This window comes from Phoca vitulina, unplaced genomic scaffold (assembly GCF_004348235.1).
Source record: "Phoca vitulina isolate PV1807 unplaced genomic scaffold, GSC_HSeal_1.0 scaffold164, whole genome shotgun sequence".
NCBI lineage: Eukaryota > Metazoa > Chordata > Mammalia > Carnivora > Phocidae > Phoca > Phoca vitulina.
The window spans coordinates 17908-34218 of NW_022589867.1; the positions used below are offsets into that span (position 1 = coordinate 17908).

Below are 16311 nucleotides of genomic sequence, written 5' to 3' on the forward strand. Positions count from 1 at the left end.
GCTATCTGCTCTACTTAACAGGTCATTTTTTTAGTTAGCTAGTTTGTGTCTGGCTCTCAGCTGACTCACCAGAGCTGAACGACTTGCCCAAAGGCACCAACAGACACATCGGTGATAGAATCCCCATTTAAGTCACCATAACCATCCAAAGATCTCCCAAAGTACTGGAGCTGGCTCCTAAAGGCTCCATCGGATCCCAAGATTTTCTGAAAGAGCAAGTTTGACATGAAAGTATAATGTGTAACAACTGAAATGGGGGGGGGGGAAAGGAGCTTCTATACTGCACTGTTAGATTTTCTATATAGCCACTTCAAGTTTTTTATTCTCCACAAAATCCCATTGATTTTTCAATCACAGCTTTTCTCATCTGTTTATCATGCTTGCAGCCACATTAAAGAAACAGCATGAATCTTTAAACATAAGATCACAAAGCAGCAGATCACTGGGCTGAGCAGGATTTAAAGCGAGCTCAGGTATGATTGCTCTCCTAGACCACGTCTTTTAGGACTTCCCTGGAAAGTTGCCTGATCAATGAGGCCCCCTTGGTCACCCTTTAAACTACCTAATAACTCCCATTCCTTAACATTTAAAAAATTTTTTAAATGCCTTATCATTTATTATGATCTGGAACACTTTATCTCACTTACCTTATTTTCCCCTCTGTCTCCTCCACAAAAAATGTAAGATCCACAAAGAGCAGAATTTTATCTGTCCTGTTCTTTTAAGATTTTATTTATTTGACAAAGATCGAGAGAGAACACAAGTAGGCAGAGAGGCAGGCAGAGGGAGAGAGAGAGGGAGAAGCAGGCTCCCTGCTGAGGAAGGAGCCTGACTCAGGGCTCGATCCCAGAACCCTGGGATTATGACCTGAGCTGAAGGCAGCCGCTTAACCGCTGTCACCCACCCAGGCACCCCACCTGTCCTGTTCTTTACAGTATCTCCAGACCCAGGACAGTGCTTGACACAGAGTAGGAGGCTCACTAAATGTTTGCTTACTGAACAAATGCAGTTCTAAAATAAGTGGGATGGATCAGATTGTCTGCATGGTACTCTGTCACTCTAACATGATGATACTCACAAGTGAATGCATCACTATGGAACTCCACGGATTACCTGAGAATATCTAATGCGAATGGTGCTCTCGTGACCGTTGTAGATGTACACAGCTCCAGAGTTCTGATTTTCCAAAGGTGAACCAACTATTACATCGTTAAAGCCATCCATGTTGATATCTGAAAGAGCTGCAATCGCTGAACCAAACCGAGCATTTTCAACACCCTCAGGGCCTTCAAGAAATTGGTGCCAATTCAAAACGCCCTTGCAAAGGGGAAGAGAGGGATGATTAAAGCAAACCTTCCAACTTTTATCATTAAAATTCACAGCAAATGATGCCCAAACCAATTTGTAAACTGTTAAAAAGCAGACAGGATTTCAAACCTAGATTTCAAAATTCTCTATGATGAGAATTATAAATGAGAATTCTAGCAAGTAAGCTCACAGGATGTGTGCTCATAAACCAAAGTGAAAGGAGCAAATTCCCTACTGTGGCTGCACAACCTACATAACACTGCCCATATCTTTGCCTCTTTTCCCCCCTTAATATTAGAATCTTTACCTGTTTCTGAAACTTTTAAAATTTGCTGATGAAAATCTAGTATCTTGCATAAAATTAAGATGGAGACACAACAAAAAACACAGTATCTTATTTTAGACCTTTTCTTAAAAATTACTGAACAGTGGCATAATTATAATGGGACAGGAAGTAGAAAATGAGACCATTAGGTTCCAGTTCAAGATGGTAACCCTGAACTCACCCCCCTTCCCTGGAACCCATCAAATTACACCTATTAATAGAACAATTCCTCCTGAAAAACAACACAAAACAAAAAGACAAAAAACAACCGAGGGCTGACTGAACAGCTACTGAACAACCAAAGATAGAGAAAATGACAAAAGAACACAAAGAGAGGCAGAGACACAGTAACAAAGGGAAACTGATGCGTGGGGATGCAGAGTATGGTGAGGGCAGGCACAAATTCCTCTGTCCTTGGGCACAGAAAATAAGCCATAGTTTAAAAGAGCAATTAGCATCTGAAAGAGACAACACTAGAACTCTGCCACATTGTGGAGGAGCTGCACGCTAAGCTCTCCAAGTCAGAGGGACTGGAAAATGATGGTTTACCTTATTACCATTCCACCTTAAAACCTCGGGCAGAACAGGGTCTGATCAGCAGATGGGCAGGTCTGGTTGTCTCTGTGAGCTCTCAACCTCACTGACCTCAACAAGCCCACGGTCCTCAAGCCCACACCAGTCTCAGTGGTGTGGTGCTGGGACACAGAAAAAAAGCCACAGTTTAAAAGGGCCAAGGAGTGGTGGGAACACTCTCTCCCCCTCCACCTTTAAGGCCCAGACTGGAGCAAGGGTCCAAACACAATCACCAGTGGATTTAGATGCCATAACATACAGGTCCCAACCCTATAAATGGTAGGGTTCAGTCATCAGAGGGGGCTTGCAACATCAGCAAGCCCAGGGTCCATAAGCCCATACCAGCCTCTGTGGTGCCAGGGCACAGAAAATAAGCTGTGGAATTTTAGTTCTTTTTTTTTTTTTAATTTTTTAATTAAAACAAGTTTTTATTTTTAAATTAAAAACTTTTATTTCCTCCTTTTCTTTCAAATTTTATTATTTTCTTTTTTCTGCAAAAAGCCACAGTTTAAATAACTAGCATATACAGCCACAGCTCCAGCCACCAGAAAAGTCACCAAGCACACACAGTCTGCAAAGGGACACCAACCTTCAAGTTTAGGAGCAGTAGCTGTTCTGCCTAATCCACAGAAACAAACACAGAAAGTCAAGCAAAATGTGGAGACAGAGGAATTTGCTCCAAAAGAAAGGGGGAAAAAAAAAACCTCAGAAAAACAACTAAATGAAACAGAGATAAGCAACATGCCTGGTAAAGAATTTAATAATTGTGAAGATAACTGGGCTGGAGAAAAAAGTGGAAGATCTTAGTGAGACTTTCAATAAAGATATAGAAAATATTAAAAAGAACCAATCAGAGTTGAAGAACACAATAACTGAAATAACAGGGAATTAACAGTAGATTAGAGGATGCAGAAGAACATACCAGCAACCTGGATGACAGGGTAATGGAGAACAACACAAGCTGAACAGCAAAAAGAGAAAAGAATAATAAAAAAAAAAAGATAGATTAAGAGATCTCATGGATGACAAAGTGAACAAATATTTGCATTCTAGGGGTCCCAGAAAAAGAGAGGAAGGTGTAGAAAACTTATTTGAAGAAATAATTGAAAACTTCCCTAATCTAGGGAAGGAAATAGACATCCAAGTCCAATAAGCACAGAGAGTTCCAAACAAGATGAACCCAAGGAGGTCCACACAATGGCACATAACTAAAATGTCAAAGGTTAAAGATAAAGAGAGAATCTTAAAAGCAGCAAGAAAGGAACAAAAAGTTACTTAGAAAGGAAAATCTATAAGGCTATCAGCTGATTTTTCTGCAGAAACTTTGAGTATATCCTGCTACTTTCTTCTGGCTTGCAAAGTGCTGAAAGGAAAACAAAACAAAACAAAACATACAGCCAAGAATACTCTACCAGACAAGATTATCATCCAGATTTGAAGGAGAGATGAAGAGTTTCCTGGACAAATGAAAGATAAAGGAGTTCATCACCACTAAAGCAGCCTTACAAGAAAAAATAAAGGGACTTCTTTAAGTGGAAAAGAAATGGCCATAATTAGAGATAAGAAAATTATGAATAAAAGATGTAAAATATGACAACATACACATAAAATGTAGAGAAGGGAGTGAAAAGGGAAGAAAAGGGGAAAAAGAAAAAGCCCCCCCCCCACCTTTGGAATGCCTTTGAACTTAAATGACCATCAAATTAATATAGACTGCTCTTTACTTGGAATGTTCTATGTGAACTTCATGGTAACCACAAGCACAAAACCTATGATAGACACACAAAAAAGAAAGAGAAAGAAAGCTAAATATAACACTATAGAAACTCATCAGTCACAAAGAAGAAGGAAAAGGAATAAAACAACCAGAAAACAAATTTTTAAAATGGCAAAAAGTATCAATAATCACTTTACATGTAAATGGCCTAAATGCTCCAACCAAAAGACATAGGGTGACAGTAGATAAAAAAACAAGACCCATCTATATGCTGCCTACAAGAAACTCACACCTCAGACCTAAAGACATATACAGACTGAAAGTGAAGGGATGGAGAAAGATATACCATGCAAATGGAAGTGAAAAAAAGCTGGGGTAGCAATACTTATATCAGACAAAATAGACTTTAAAACAAAGACTGTAACAACAATTATTACATAATGACAAAAGGATCAATCCAACAGGAGGATATAACCATTATAAATATCTATACACTCAACACTGGAGCACCTAAATACATAAAGCAAACATAAATGGACATAAAGAGAGAAATTCATGGTAATACAATAATAGTAGGGGACTTTAACACCCCACTTCTGTCTGGACCATCCAGACAGAAAAATCAATAAGGAAACAATGTCTTTGACCATCTTTGGACCAGATGGACATAACAGATATATATGGAACATTCTATCCCAAAACAGAATACTCATTCTTTTCAAGCACACATGGAACATTCTCCAGAATAGATCACTACCAGGCCATAAAACAAGCCTCAATAAATTTAAGAAGATTGAAATCATACCATGCATCTTTTCTGATCACAACAGTACGAAACTAAAAATAAGTCACAAGAAAAAAGGAAAAACACAAACATATGGAGACTACACACCATGATACCGAACAACCAATAGGTTAATGAAGCAATCAAAGAAGAAATAAAATACATGGAGATGAATGCAAATGAAAACACACGGTCCGAAATCTTTGGGATGCAGCAAAAGCGGTTCTAAGAGAGAAGTATACAGTATACAGTGATACAGGCCTACCTCAAGAAATAAGAAAAAGCTCAAACAATCAAAACTTACACCTAAAGGAACTAGAGAAAGAAGAACAAACAAAACCAAAGCAAACAATAAAGATCAGAGCAGAAATAAAAGACCTAGAAACAACAACAAAAAAGAAAAAAAAAGAAAAAAAATCAGTGAAACGGAGTTGGTTCTTTGAAAAGGTAAACAAAATTGACAAACCCTTAGCCACATTCATCAAGGAAAAAAAAGGACCCAAATTAAAAAAAAAAAGAAATCAGAAATGAGAAGAGCTGATACCACAGAAATACAAAGGATTGTAAGTGAATACTATAAAAAATTATATACCAACAAATGGGACAACTTAGATGAAATGGTTAAATTCCTAGAAACATACACTCTTCCAAAACTGAACCAGGGAGAAATAGAACATCTGAATAGACCAATTACAAGTGACAAAACTGAATGGCAATCAAAAAAATATCCAAAAAAAAAAAAAAAAAAAAAGAAAAGAAAAGAAAAGAAAAAGTCCAGGACCAGATGGATTCACAGGGGAATTCTACCAGATACTTAAGGAGTAATACCTATTCTCCTCAAACTATTTCAAACAACAGAAGAGGAAGGGAAGCTTCCAAATACATTCTATGAGGCCAGTATTACCCTGATACCAAAAGCAGGCAAAGACACCACAAAAATAAAACTATAGGCCCGGGGAGGCAGAGCAAGATGGCAGAGGAGTAGGAGACCTGGATTTCATCTGGTCCCAGGAATTCAGCTTGGATAGGGATCAAACCATTCTGAACACCAATGAACTCAACAGGAGATCGAAGAAAAGAATAGCAACAACTCTCTGAACAGAAAAGTGACCACTTTCTGGAAGGTAGGACGTGCAGAGAAGTGAATCTGAGGGGATATTCGGGAGGATAGACGGCGGGGGAGGGGGCCTCCATCAGCCACTACCGGCAAGTGATAGAGCAGCGGGGCACAAAATCAAAACTTTTAGAAGTCTGCTCCGCTGAGGGAAGTCACTCCAGCGGCTAAGCGGGGGGTGGAAACTTCGCTGGGAAAGTGTGGTCTCAGGACCCTTGGGGTCACAGAAAGACAGGGGGTGCCTGAGTGCAGCAGAGCTCCCCCAGGTATCAGAGCAGGGAAGCCGGCTGCAAAGACGGAGCAGAGGAGTGGGCTCTCCAGCTCGGGGTTGCCATAAACCGTGATCCGCAGCACAGTTGGGCCACTGCTCCTCCCGCAGGGACCCAACAAGCAGCAGATCCGGGGAGACTCCCCTTCCTCCCCAGGGAGGAGCAGCATGGGAGCGCACTACAGGGATCTGCTGGGTTTGGAGACTCCATACGGGCCGGGTGCCAGAGATAGAAACGTTTGGTCACAGGCCGGGTGAGCACGGAGTATGGCCGGAGACCCGGGAGATGGGAGTGATTGACTGCTTTTCTCTGGGGGCTCACTGAGGAGTGGGGCCCTGAGTTCTCGGCTCCTCCGGGTCGGAGATTGGGAGGCTGCCATTTTCATTCTCGTCTTCCAAAGCTGTACGGAAAGCTTGCAGGGAACAAAAGCTCCCGAGAGTAAACCTAAGCAGATTACTTAGCCCGACCCAGTAAGGGCAGGGCAATTCCGCCTCCAGCAAAGACATTTGGGAACCGCGACAACAGGCCCCTCCCCCAGAAGATCAGCAAGAACAGCCAGCCAAGACCAAGTTTACCGATCAGCGAGAATGGCAGAACTCCAGCGCTAGGGGAATACAGCACATAGAATTCATGCCTTTTTACCATGATTCTTTAGTCTTTCAAAGTTAATTTTTTTTAATTGTCTTTTTAAAAAAATTTTCTTTCTCCCTTTTTTAACCAACATCTTATCAATCCCTTTTTTAAAAAAATATTTTTTATTTTTCATTTTTAGAGTCATATTCTCTCCCTTCATAGTAGTTACCCTTATTTTTGGTATGTATATATATATATATATATGAGTTGTTCTCTCTTTAAAATTTTGAGATACAGTTTCTTCTAACAGATCAAAATGTACCCTAAATCTCTAGTGTATGGCTTTGTTCTAGTCTCCTGCCTGATCACATTCTCTCCCCCCCCTTTTTTTTAACCTTCTTCTTTCTTTTTTCAACCAACTTCTTATCTAATCAATTCCTTTTATAAAATCTCCTATAAGTTTCATCTTCACAGTCGTATTCCATTCCTTCATTGTATTAACCTTTATTTTTGTACCTATATAAGTTTTTCTTTCTTTAAAATTTTGGGAGGCATTTTCTTCTAATAGACCAAAATATGCCCAGAATCTAGTGTGTGGTACTGATCTATGCACCAGCCTGATCATATTTGATCATATTCTGTTTTTTTTTGTTTTGTTTTTGTTTGTTATTATCTTTTCTTTTCTTTCTTCCTTTTTCTTTTTTCTTTCTTTCCCTTTCTTTCCCCCCGGTTTCAGGTCTTTTCTGATTTATTTAGTGTATATTTTCTGGGGCGTTGTTACCCTGTTAGCATTTTGTTCTCTCATTCATCTATTCTCCTCTGGACAAAATGACAAGACAGAAAAAATCACCTCAACAAAAAGAACAAGAGGCAGTACTGACTGCCAGGGACCTAATCAATACGGACATTAGTAAGATGTCAGAACTAGAGTTCAGAATGATGATTTTAAAGATACTAGCTGGGCTTGAAAAAAGCATGGAAGTTATTAGAGAAACCCTTTCTGGAGAAATAAAAGAGCTAAAATCTAACCAAGTTGAAATCAAAAAGGCTATTAATGAGGTGCAATAAAAAAAATGGAGGCTCTAACTGCTAGGATAAATGAGGCAGAAGAGAGAATTAGTGATATAGAAGACCATATGATAGAAAATAAAGAAGCTGAGAAAAAGAGAGATAAACAACTACTGGATCACGAGGGCAGAATTCGAGAGATAAGCAATACCATAAGATGAAACAACATTAGAATAATTGGGATCCCAGAAGAAGAAGAAAGAGAGAGAGGGGCAGAAGGTATATTGGAGCAAATTATAGCAGAGAACTTCCCTAATTTGGGGAAGGACACAGGCATCAAAATCCAGGAGGCACAGAGAACCCCTCTCAAAAATCAATAAAAATAGGTCAACACCCCGACATCTAATAGTAAAATTCACAAGTCTTAGAGACAAAGAAAATCCTGAAAGCAGCTCGGGACAAGAGATATGTAACCTACAATGGTGGAAACATTAGATTGGCAACAGACCTATCCACAGAGACCTGGCAGGCCAGAAAGGACTGGCATGATATATTCAGAGCACTAAATGAGAAAAATATGCAGCCAAGAATACTAGATCCAGCTAGGCTGTCACTGAAAATAGGAGGAAAGGTAAAAAAGCTTCCAGGACAAACAAAAACTAAAGGAATTTGCAAACACGAAACCAGCCCTACAAGAAATATTGAAAGGGGTCCTCTAAGCAAAGAGAGAGCCTAAAAGCAACATAGACCAGAAAGGAACACAGACAATATACAGTAACAGTCACCTTACAGGCAATACAATGGCACTAAATTCATATCTTTCAGTAGTTACCGTGAATGTAAATGGGCTAAATGCCCCAATCAAAAGACACAGGCTATCATATTGGATAAAAAAACAAGACCCATTCATATGCTGTCTGCAAGAGACTCATTTTAGAACCAAAGACACCCCCGGAGTGAAAGTGAAGGGGTGGAAAACCCATTTACCATGCTAATGGACACCAAAAGAAAGCTAGGGTGGCAATCCTTATATCAGACAAATTAGATTTTAAACCAAAGACTGTAATAAGAGATGAGGAAGGACACTATATCATACTTAAAGGATCTATCCAACAAGAAGATCTAACAATTGTAAATATCTATGCCCCTAACATGGGAGCAGCCAATTATATAAGCCAATTAATAACAAAAGCAAAGAAACACATCGAGAACAATACAATAATAGTGGGGGACTTTAACAACCCCCTCACTGAAATAGACACATCATCTAAGCAAAAGATCAACAAGGACATAAAGACTTTAAATGACACACTGGACCAAATGGACTTCACAGATATATTCAGAACATTCCATCCCAAAGCAACAGAATACACATTCTTCTCTAATGCCCATGGAACATTCTCCAGAATAGATCACATCCTGGGTCACAAATCAGGTCTCCACCAGTACCCAAAGACTGGGATCGTTCCCTGCATATTTTCAGACCACAATGCCTTGAAACTAGAACTCAATCACAAGAGGAAAGTCGGAAAGAACTCAAATACATGGAGGCTAACGAGCATCCTACTAAAGAATGAATGGGTCAACCAGGAAATTAAAGAAGAATTAAAAAAATTCATGAAAATAATGAAAATGAAAACACAACTGTTCAAAATCTTTGGGATAGAGCAAAGGCAGTCCTAAGAGGAAAGTATATAACAATACAAGCCTTTCTCAAGAAACAAGAAAGGTCTCAAATACACAACCTAACCCTACACCTAAAGGAGCTGGAGAAAGAACAGCAACTAAAGCCTAAACCCAGCAGGAGAAGAGAAATAATAAAGATCAGAGCAGAAATCAATGAAATAGAAACCAAAGAAGAGTAGAACAGATCAACGAAACTAGGAGCTGGTTCTTTGAAAGAATTAACAAGATGGATAAAGCCCTGGCAGACTTATCAAAAAGAAAAGAGAAAGGACCCAAATAAATAAAATCATGAATGGAAGAGGAGAGATCACAGCCAACACCAAAGAAATACAAACAATTATAAGAACATATTATGAGCAACTCTATGCCAGCAAATTAGATAATCTGGAAGAAATGGATGCATTCCTAGAGATGTATCAACTACCAAAACTGAACCAGGAAGAAAAAGAAAACCTGAACAGACCTATAACCACTAAGGAAATTGAAGCAGTCATCAAAAATCTCCCAACAAACAAAAGCCCAGGGCCAGATGGTTTCCCAGGGGAATTCTACCAAACATTTAGAGAAGAATTAATACCTATTCTTCTGAAACTGTTCCAAAAAATAGAAATTGAAGGAAAACTTCCAAACTCATTTTATGAGGCCACCATTATCTTGATCCCCAAACCAAAGACCCCATCAAAAAGGAGAATTACAGACCAATATCCTTGATGAACATGGATGCAAAAATTCTCACCAAAATATTAGCCAATAGGATCCAACAGTACATTAAAAGGATTATTCACCACGACCAAGTGGGATTTATTCCTGGCTGCAAGGTTGGTTCAACATCCACAAATCAATCAATGTGATACAATACATTAATAAAAGAAAGAACAAGAACCATATGATCCTCTCAATAGATGCAGAAAAAGCATTTGACAAAGCACAGCATCCTTTCTTGATCAAAACTCTTCAGAGTATAGGGATAGAGGGTACATACCTCAGTATCATAAAAGCCATCTATGAAAAACCCACAGCGAATATCATTCTCAATGGGGAAAAACTGAGAGCTTTCCCCCTAAGGTCAGGAACATGGCAGGGATGTCCACTATCACCACTGCTATTCAACATAGTATTAGAAGTCCTAGCCACAGCAATCAGACAACAAAAAGAAATAAAAGGCATCCAAATCAGCAAAGAAGAAGTCAAACTCTCACTCTTTGAAGATGATATGATACTTTATGTGGAAAACCCAAAAGACTCCACCCCAAAACTGCTAGAACTCATACAGGAATTCAGTCAAGTGGCAGGATATAAAATCAATGCACAGAAATCAGTGCCATTCCTATACACCAACAACAAGACAGAAGAAAGAGAAATTAAGGAGTCTATTCCATTTACAATTGCACCCAAAAGCATAAGGTACCTTGGAATAAATCTAGCCAAAGAGGCAAAGAATCTGTACTCAGAAAACTATAAAATACTCATGAAAGAAATTGGGGAAGACACAAAGAAATGGAAAAAAGTTCCATGCTCATGGAGTGGAAGAACAAATATTGTGAAGATGTCAATGCTACCTAGAGCAATCTACTCATTCAATGCAATCTCCATCAAAATACCCTCCACTTTTTTCAAAGAAATGGAACAAACAATCCTAAAATTTGTATGGAAACAGAAAAGACCTCGAATAGCCAGAGGAATGTTGAAAAAGAAAAGCAAAGCCGGTGGCATCACAATTCTGGACTTCAAGCTCCATTACAAAGCTGTAATCATCAAGACAGTATGGTACTGGCACAAAAACAGACACATAGATCAATGGAACAGAATAGAGAGCCCAGAAATGGACCCTCAACTCTATGGTCAACTCATCTTCGACAAAGCAGGAAAGAATGTCCAATGGAAAAAAGACAGTCTCTTCAACAAATGGTGTTGGGGAAGTTGGACAGCCACATGCAGAAGAATGAAACTGGACCACTTCCTTACACCACACACAAAAATAGACTCAAACTTGTTGAAAGACCTAAATGTGAGACAGGAGTCCATTAAAATCCTAAAGGAGAACACAGGCAGCAACCTCTTCAACCTCAGCCACAGCAACTTCTTCCTAGAAACATCACCAAAGGCAAGGGAAACAAGGGCAAAAATGAACTATTGGGACCTCATCAAGATAAAAAGCTTTTGCACAGCAAAAGAAACAGTCAACAGAACCAAAAGACAACTAACAGAATGGGAGAAGATATTTGCAAATGACATATCAGAGAAAGGGCTAGTATGCAAAACCTATAAAGAACTTATCAAACTCAACACCCAAAGAACAAATGATCCAATTAAGAAATGGGCAGAAGACATGACAGACATTTTTCCAAAGAAGACATCCAAATGGCCAACAGACACATGAAAAAGTGCTCAACATTGCTCGGCATCAGGGAAATCCATATCAAAACCTTAATGAGACGTCACCTCACACCAGTCAGAATGGCTAAAATTAACAAGTCAGGAAATGACAGATGTTGGCAAGGATGCAGAGAAAGGGGAACCCTCCTACACTGTTGGTGGGAATGCAAGCTGGTGCAGCCACTCTGGAAAACAGTATAGAGGTTCTTCAAAAAGTTGAAAATAGAGCTACCATATGATCCAGCAATTGCACTACTTGGTATTTATCCCGAAGATACAAATGTAGGGATTCGAAGGGGTACATGCACCCCGATGTTTATAGCAGCAATGTCCACAATAGTCAAACTGGAAAGAGCCAAGATGTCCATCGACAGATGAATGGATAAAGAAGAGGTGGTATATATATACAATGGAATATTATGCAGCCATCAAAAGGAATGAAATCTTGCATTTGCAACGACGTGGATGGAACTGGAGAGTGTTATGCTGAGCGAAATGAGTCAATCAGAAAAACATGTATCATATGATCTCACTGATATGAGGAATTCTTTTTTTTTTTTTTAAAGATTTTATTTATTTATTTGACAGAGAGAGAGATAGTGAGAGCAGGAACACAAGCAGGGGGAGTGGGAGAGGGAGAAGCAGGCTTCCCGCCGAGCAGGGAGCCCGATGTGGGACTCGATCCCAGGACCCTGGGATCATGACCTGAGCCGAAGGCAGACGCTTAACGACTGAGCCACCCAGGCGCCCTGATATGAGGAATTCTTAATCTCAGGAAACAAAGTGAGGGTTGCTGGAGTGGTGGGGGGTGGGAGAGATGGGGTGGCTGGGTGATAGACATTGGGGAGGGTATGTGCTATGGTGAGCACTGTGAATTATGCAAGATCGTTGAATCACAGATCTGTATCTCTGAAACAAATAATACAGTATATATTAAAAAAAAAAAAGATGAAGATAGCAAGAGGGGAAGAATGAAGGGGGGGAAATCAGAGGAGGAGATGAACCATGAGAGACGATGGACTCTGAGAAACAAACTGAGGGTTCTAGAGGGGAGGGGGTTGGGAGGATGGGTTAACCTGGTGATGGGTATTAAAGACGGCACGTTCTGCATGGAGCACTGGGTGTTATACATAAACAATGAATCATGGAACACTACATCAAAAACTAAGGATGTAATGTGTGGTGATTAACATAACATAATAATACAAAAATAAATAAAATATAAAAAATAAAACACAGCCAATGCCAATTAAAACTAAGAAAACAAAAACAAAAACAAAACTATAGGCCCATATCCCTAATGAACATAGATACAAAAATCCTCCACAAAAAATATTAGCAAATTGCATACAATAATATGTTAAAACAATCATTCCTCATAATCAGGTAGGATTTATTCCAGGGACCGAAGAATGCTTCAATATTTGCAAATCAATCAATGTCCTACACCACACCAACAAAATGAAGGGTAAAAATCATGATCATCTTAATAGATGCAGAAAAAGCATGTGACAAGATTCAACCTCAATTTATGATAAAAACTCTCAACAAAGTGGGGGTAGATGGAATATACCTCAACATGATAAAGGCCATATATGAAAACCCACAGCTGACATCATACTCAATGGTGAAAAACAGAGCTTTCCCTCTGAGCTCAGGAATAGGATAAGGATGTTCACTCATCATTTTTATTCTACATAATACTGCAAGTCCTAGCCACAGCAATCAGACACAAAGAGGAAATAAGAGGCATCCATGTTGGTAAAGAAGAAATTAAACTGTCATGATTTACAGACAACATGATACTGTATATATACTATATATAGAAAAATCCTGAAGACTACACCAAAAACTTACTGGGAGTAATAAACAAATTTAGTAAGGTGGCAGGATACAAAATTAATACCCAGAAACCAGTAGCATTTCTATACTCTAACAATGACGTTGCAAGAGAAATGTAAAAAACAGAACAACAAGAACAACAAAAAAACCCAACACCATTTACCACTGTGCCAAAAATAAAATATCTAGGAATAAACTTAACCAAATAGGTGAAAGACCTGTACTCCGAACAGTATAAAACACCGATGAAAGAAATTGAAGATGACACAATTGAAGATGGACTAGAATATTGTTAAAATGTCCATATTGCCCAAAGCAATTTACAGATTCAATGCAATCTCTGTCAAAATACCAACAGTGTTTTTCACAAAACCAGAACAAATACTAAAACTTGCACAAAACTACAGAAGACCCTTAATAGCCAAAGCAATCTTAAGAATGAAGCTGGATATATCACAGCTCCAGGTTTTAAGCTATACTACAAAGCTGTAGTAATCAAAACACTGTGGTACTGGCACAAAAACAGACACATAGATCAAAGGAATAGAGACTCCAGAAATAAACCCATGATTATATGGTCAGTTGATCTATGATAAAGGAGGCAAGAATATACAATGGGGAGAAGACAGTCTTTTAAATTAATAGTGCTGGGATTACTGGACAGCTACATGCTATAGAATGAAACTAGACCACTTTCTAACATGAAACACAAAAATAAACTCAAAATGGACTAAAGACATATATATGAGACCTGAAACCATAAAAATCCTATAAGAGGACACAGGCAGTAATTTCTCTGACATCAGCAATAGCAACATTTTTCTAGCTAGGTCTCCTGAGGCAAGGAAAACAAAAGCAAAAATAAACTATTGAGACTACACCAAAGTAAAAGGCTTCTGCACAGGGCACCTGGGTGGCTCAGTGGTTAAGTATCTGCCTTTGGCTTAGGTCATGATCCCGGGGTTCTAGGATCAAGACTTGCTTCGGGCTCCCTGCTAAGTGGGGAGCCTGCTTCTCCCTCTGCCCCTTTCCCCTACTTGTGCTCGCTCTCAAATAAAATCTTAAAAAAATAAAAGTAAAAGGCTTCTGCACAGCAAAGGTTTGAAACCACTGACAAAACAAAAAGACAACCTACTGAATGGGAGAAGATACTTACAAATGATAGAGCCAATAAGGGGTTAATATTCAAAATATATGAAGAACTTATACCACACCAAAAAACCAAACAATCCAATTAAAAAAATGGACAGAGGACCTGAATAGACATTTTTCCAAAGAAAACATACAGATGGCCGACACATGGAAAGATGCTCAACATCACTCATCAGAGAAATACAAATCAAAACCACAATGAGATATCACCTGACAACAATTAGAATGGTTAAAATCAAAATGACAAGAAATAGCAAGTGTTGGCAAGGATGTGGAGAAAAAGGAATCCTTGTGCACTGTTGGTAGGAATGTAAATTGGTATAGCCACTGTGGAAAACAATGCAGGTTCCTCAAAAAATTAAATATAGAAATACCATATGATCCAATAATTTCACTATTGGGTATTTATGCAAAGAAAGCAAAAACACTAATTTGAAAAGATATATGCACCCCTGTGTTTATTGCAGCATTATTTACAATAGCCAAGATATGGGGACAACCTGAGTGTCCATCAATAGACAAATGGATAAGGAAAATTTGTACACACACACACAAATATTACACAACTATAAAAAAGGAGGAGATCGTGCCATTTGAGATAACATAGAACTAGAGGGTATTATGCAAAATGAAATAGGTCAGTCAGAGAAAGAAATATTGCATGATTCCACTCATAAGTGGAATCTAAAAAAAAAAAAAAAACCGAAGCAAATGAATAAACAAAAAGCAGAAGCAGACCTATAAATACAGAGAACAAACTGGTGGTTGCCAGAGCCAGTGGGGGGAGGGGGGCTAGAGTGTCAGGCAAAATAGGTGAAGGGGAGAGGGAGATACAGGCTTCCAGTTGTGTCATGAGTAAGTCACAGGAATAAAAAAAAAAAAATTACAGCATAAGAAATACTGTGAATGAATTGATGATGTAAAGGGACAGATGGTAGCTATAATTGTGAATGAACATAGCATGATGTATAAACTTGTCAAATCACCTTGTTGTATACCTGAAACTAATGTAACATTGTGTGTCAACTATACTAAAAAAAAAAAATAGAGACTGTTAATGTCACATTATAAAAAATAATTCTGCCCAAAGACTTTTTGTTTTTTTTTTTTTTTCTTCTAGATTTTGAAATCAGGAATGGAAATATTTTATGACTTCACAAGAAAGCGATGCTTCTCAACCATGAAACTAGGTCAGTGTTGATTCTTCTCTATAATAATTTTACGGAAATCACTTTGTAACTGAGATTGACAAATTATTAGGAGATCTTCTCATCTTCAACAACTAATGATAATTCAGAATATTTGAGAAGTAACAAACATTTAAGAAACTAGGGATTTGTTAAATTTTTAAACAAGTATTTATGCCCCTTCCTTACTGAATACTCAATTATACATTCTTTATATGCTTTAGAATTTTTTTAAGTTGGGGGGGGAGAGAGAGAGAGAGAGAGAACACACTGAGTAGGGGGTGGGAGAGGGAGACGGAGACTCTTAAGTAGGCTCCATGCTCAGTGAGGAGCCAGACTCAAGGCTCTATCTCATGACCCTGAGATCATGACTTGAGCCAAAATCAAGAGTTGGATG

At 38.7% G+C, this 16311-nt stretch overlaps 1 protein-coding gene across 1 annotated transcript in view; it reads right to left on the reverse strand.

The window, feature by feature from the left end:
- Positions 1-16311, reverse strand: part of LOC116628984 (integrin alpha-2-like) — a 74941-nt gene that overhangs the window by 17853 nt on the left and 40777 nt on the right. Inside the window, exons 14-15 of the mRNA XM_032399282.1 lie at positions 1114-1317; positions 70-206 (exon numbers count right to left, since the gene is read on the reverse strand). Coding sequence (XP_032255173.1) covers positions 70-206; positions 1114-1317 — 341 coding nt within the window. The remainder of the gene's footprint in view (positions 1-69; positions 207-1113; positions 1318-16311) is intronic.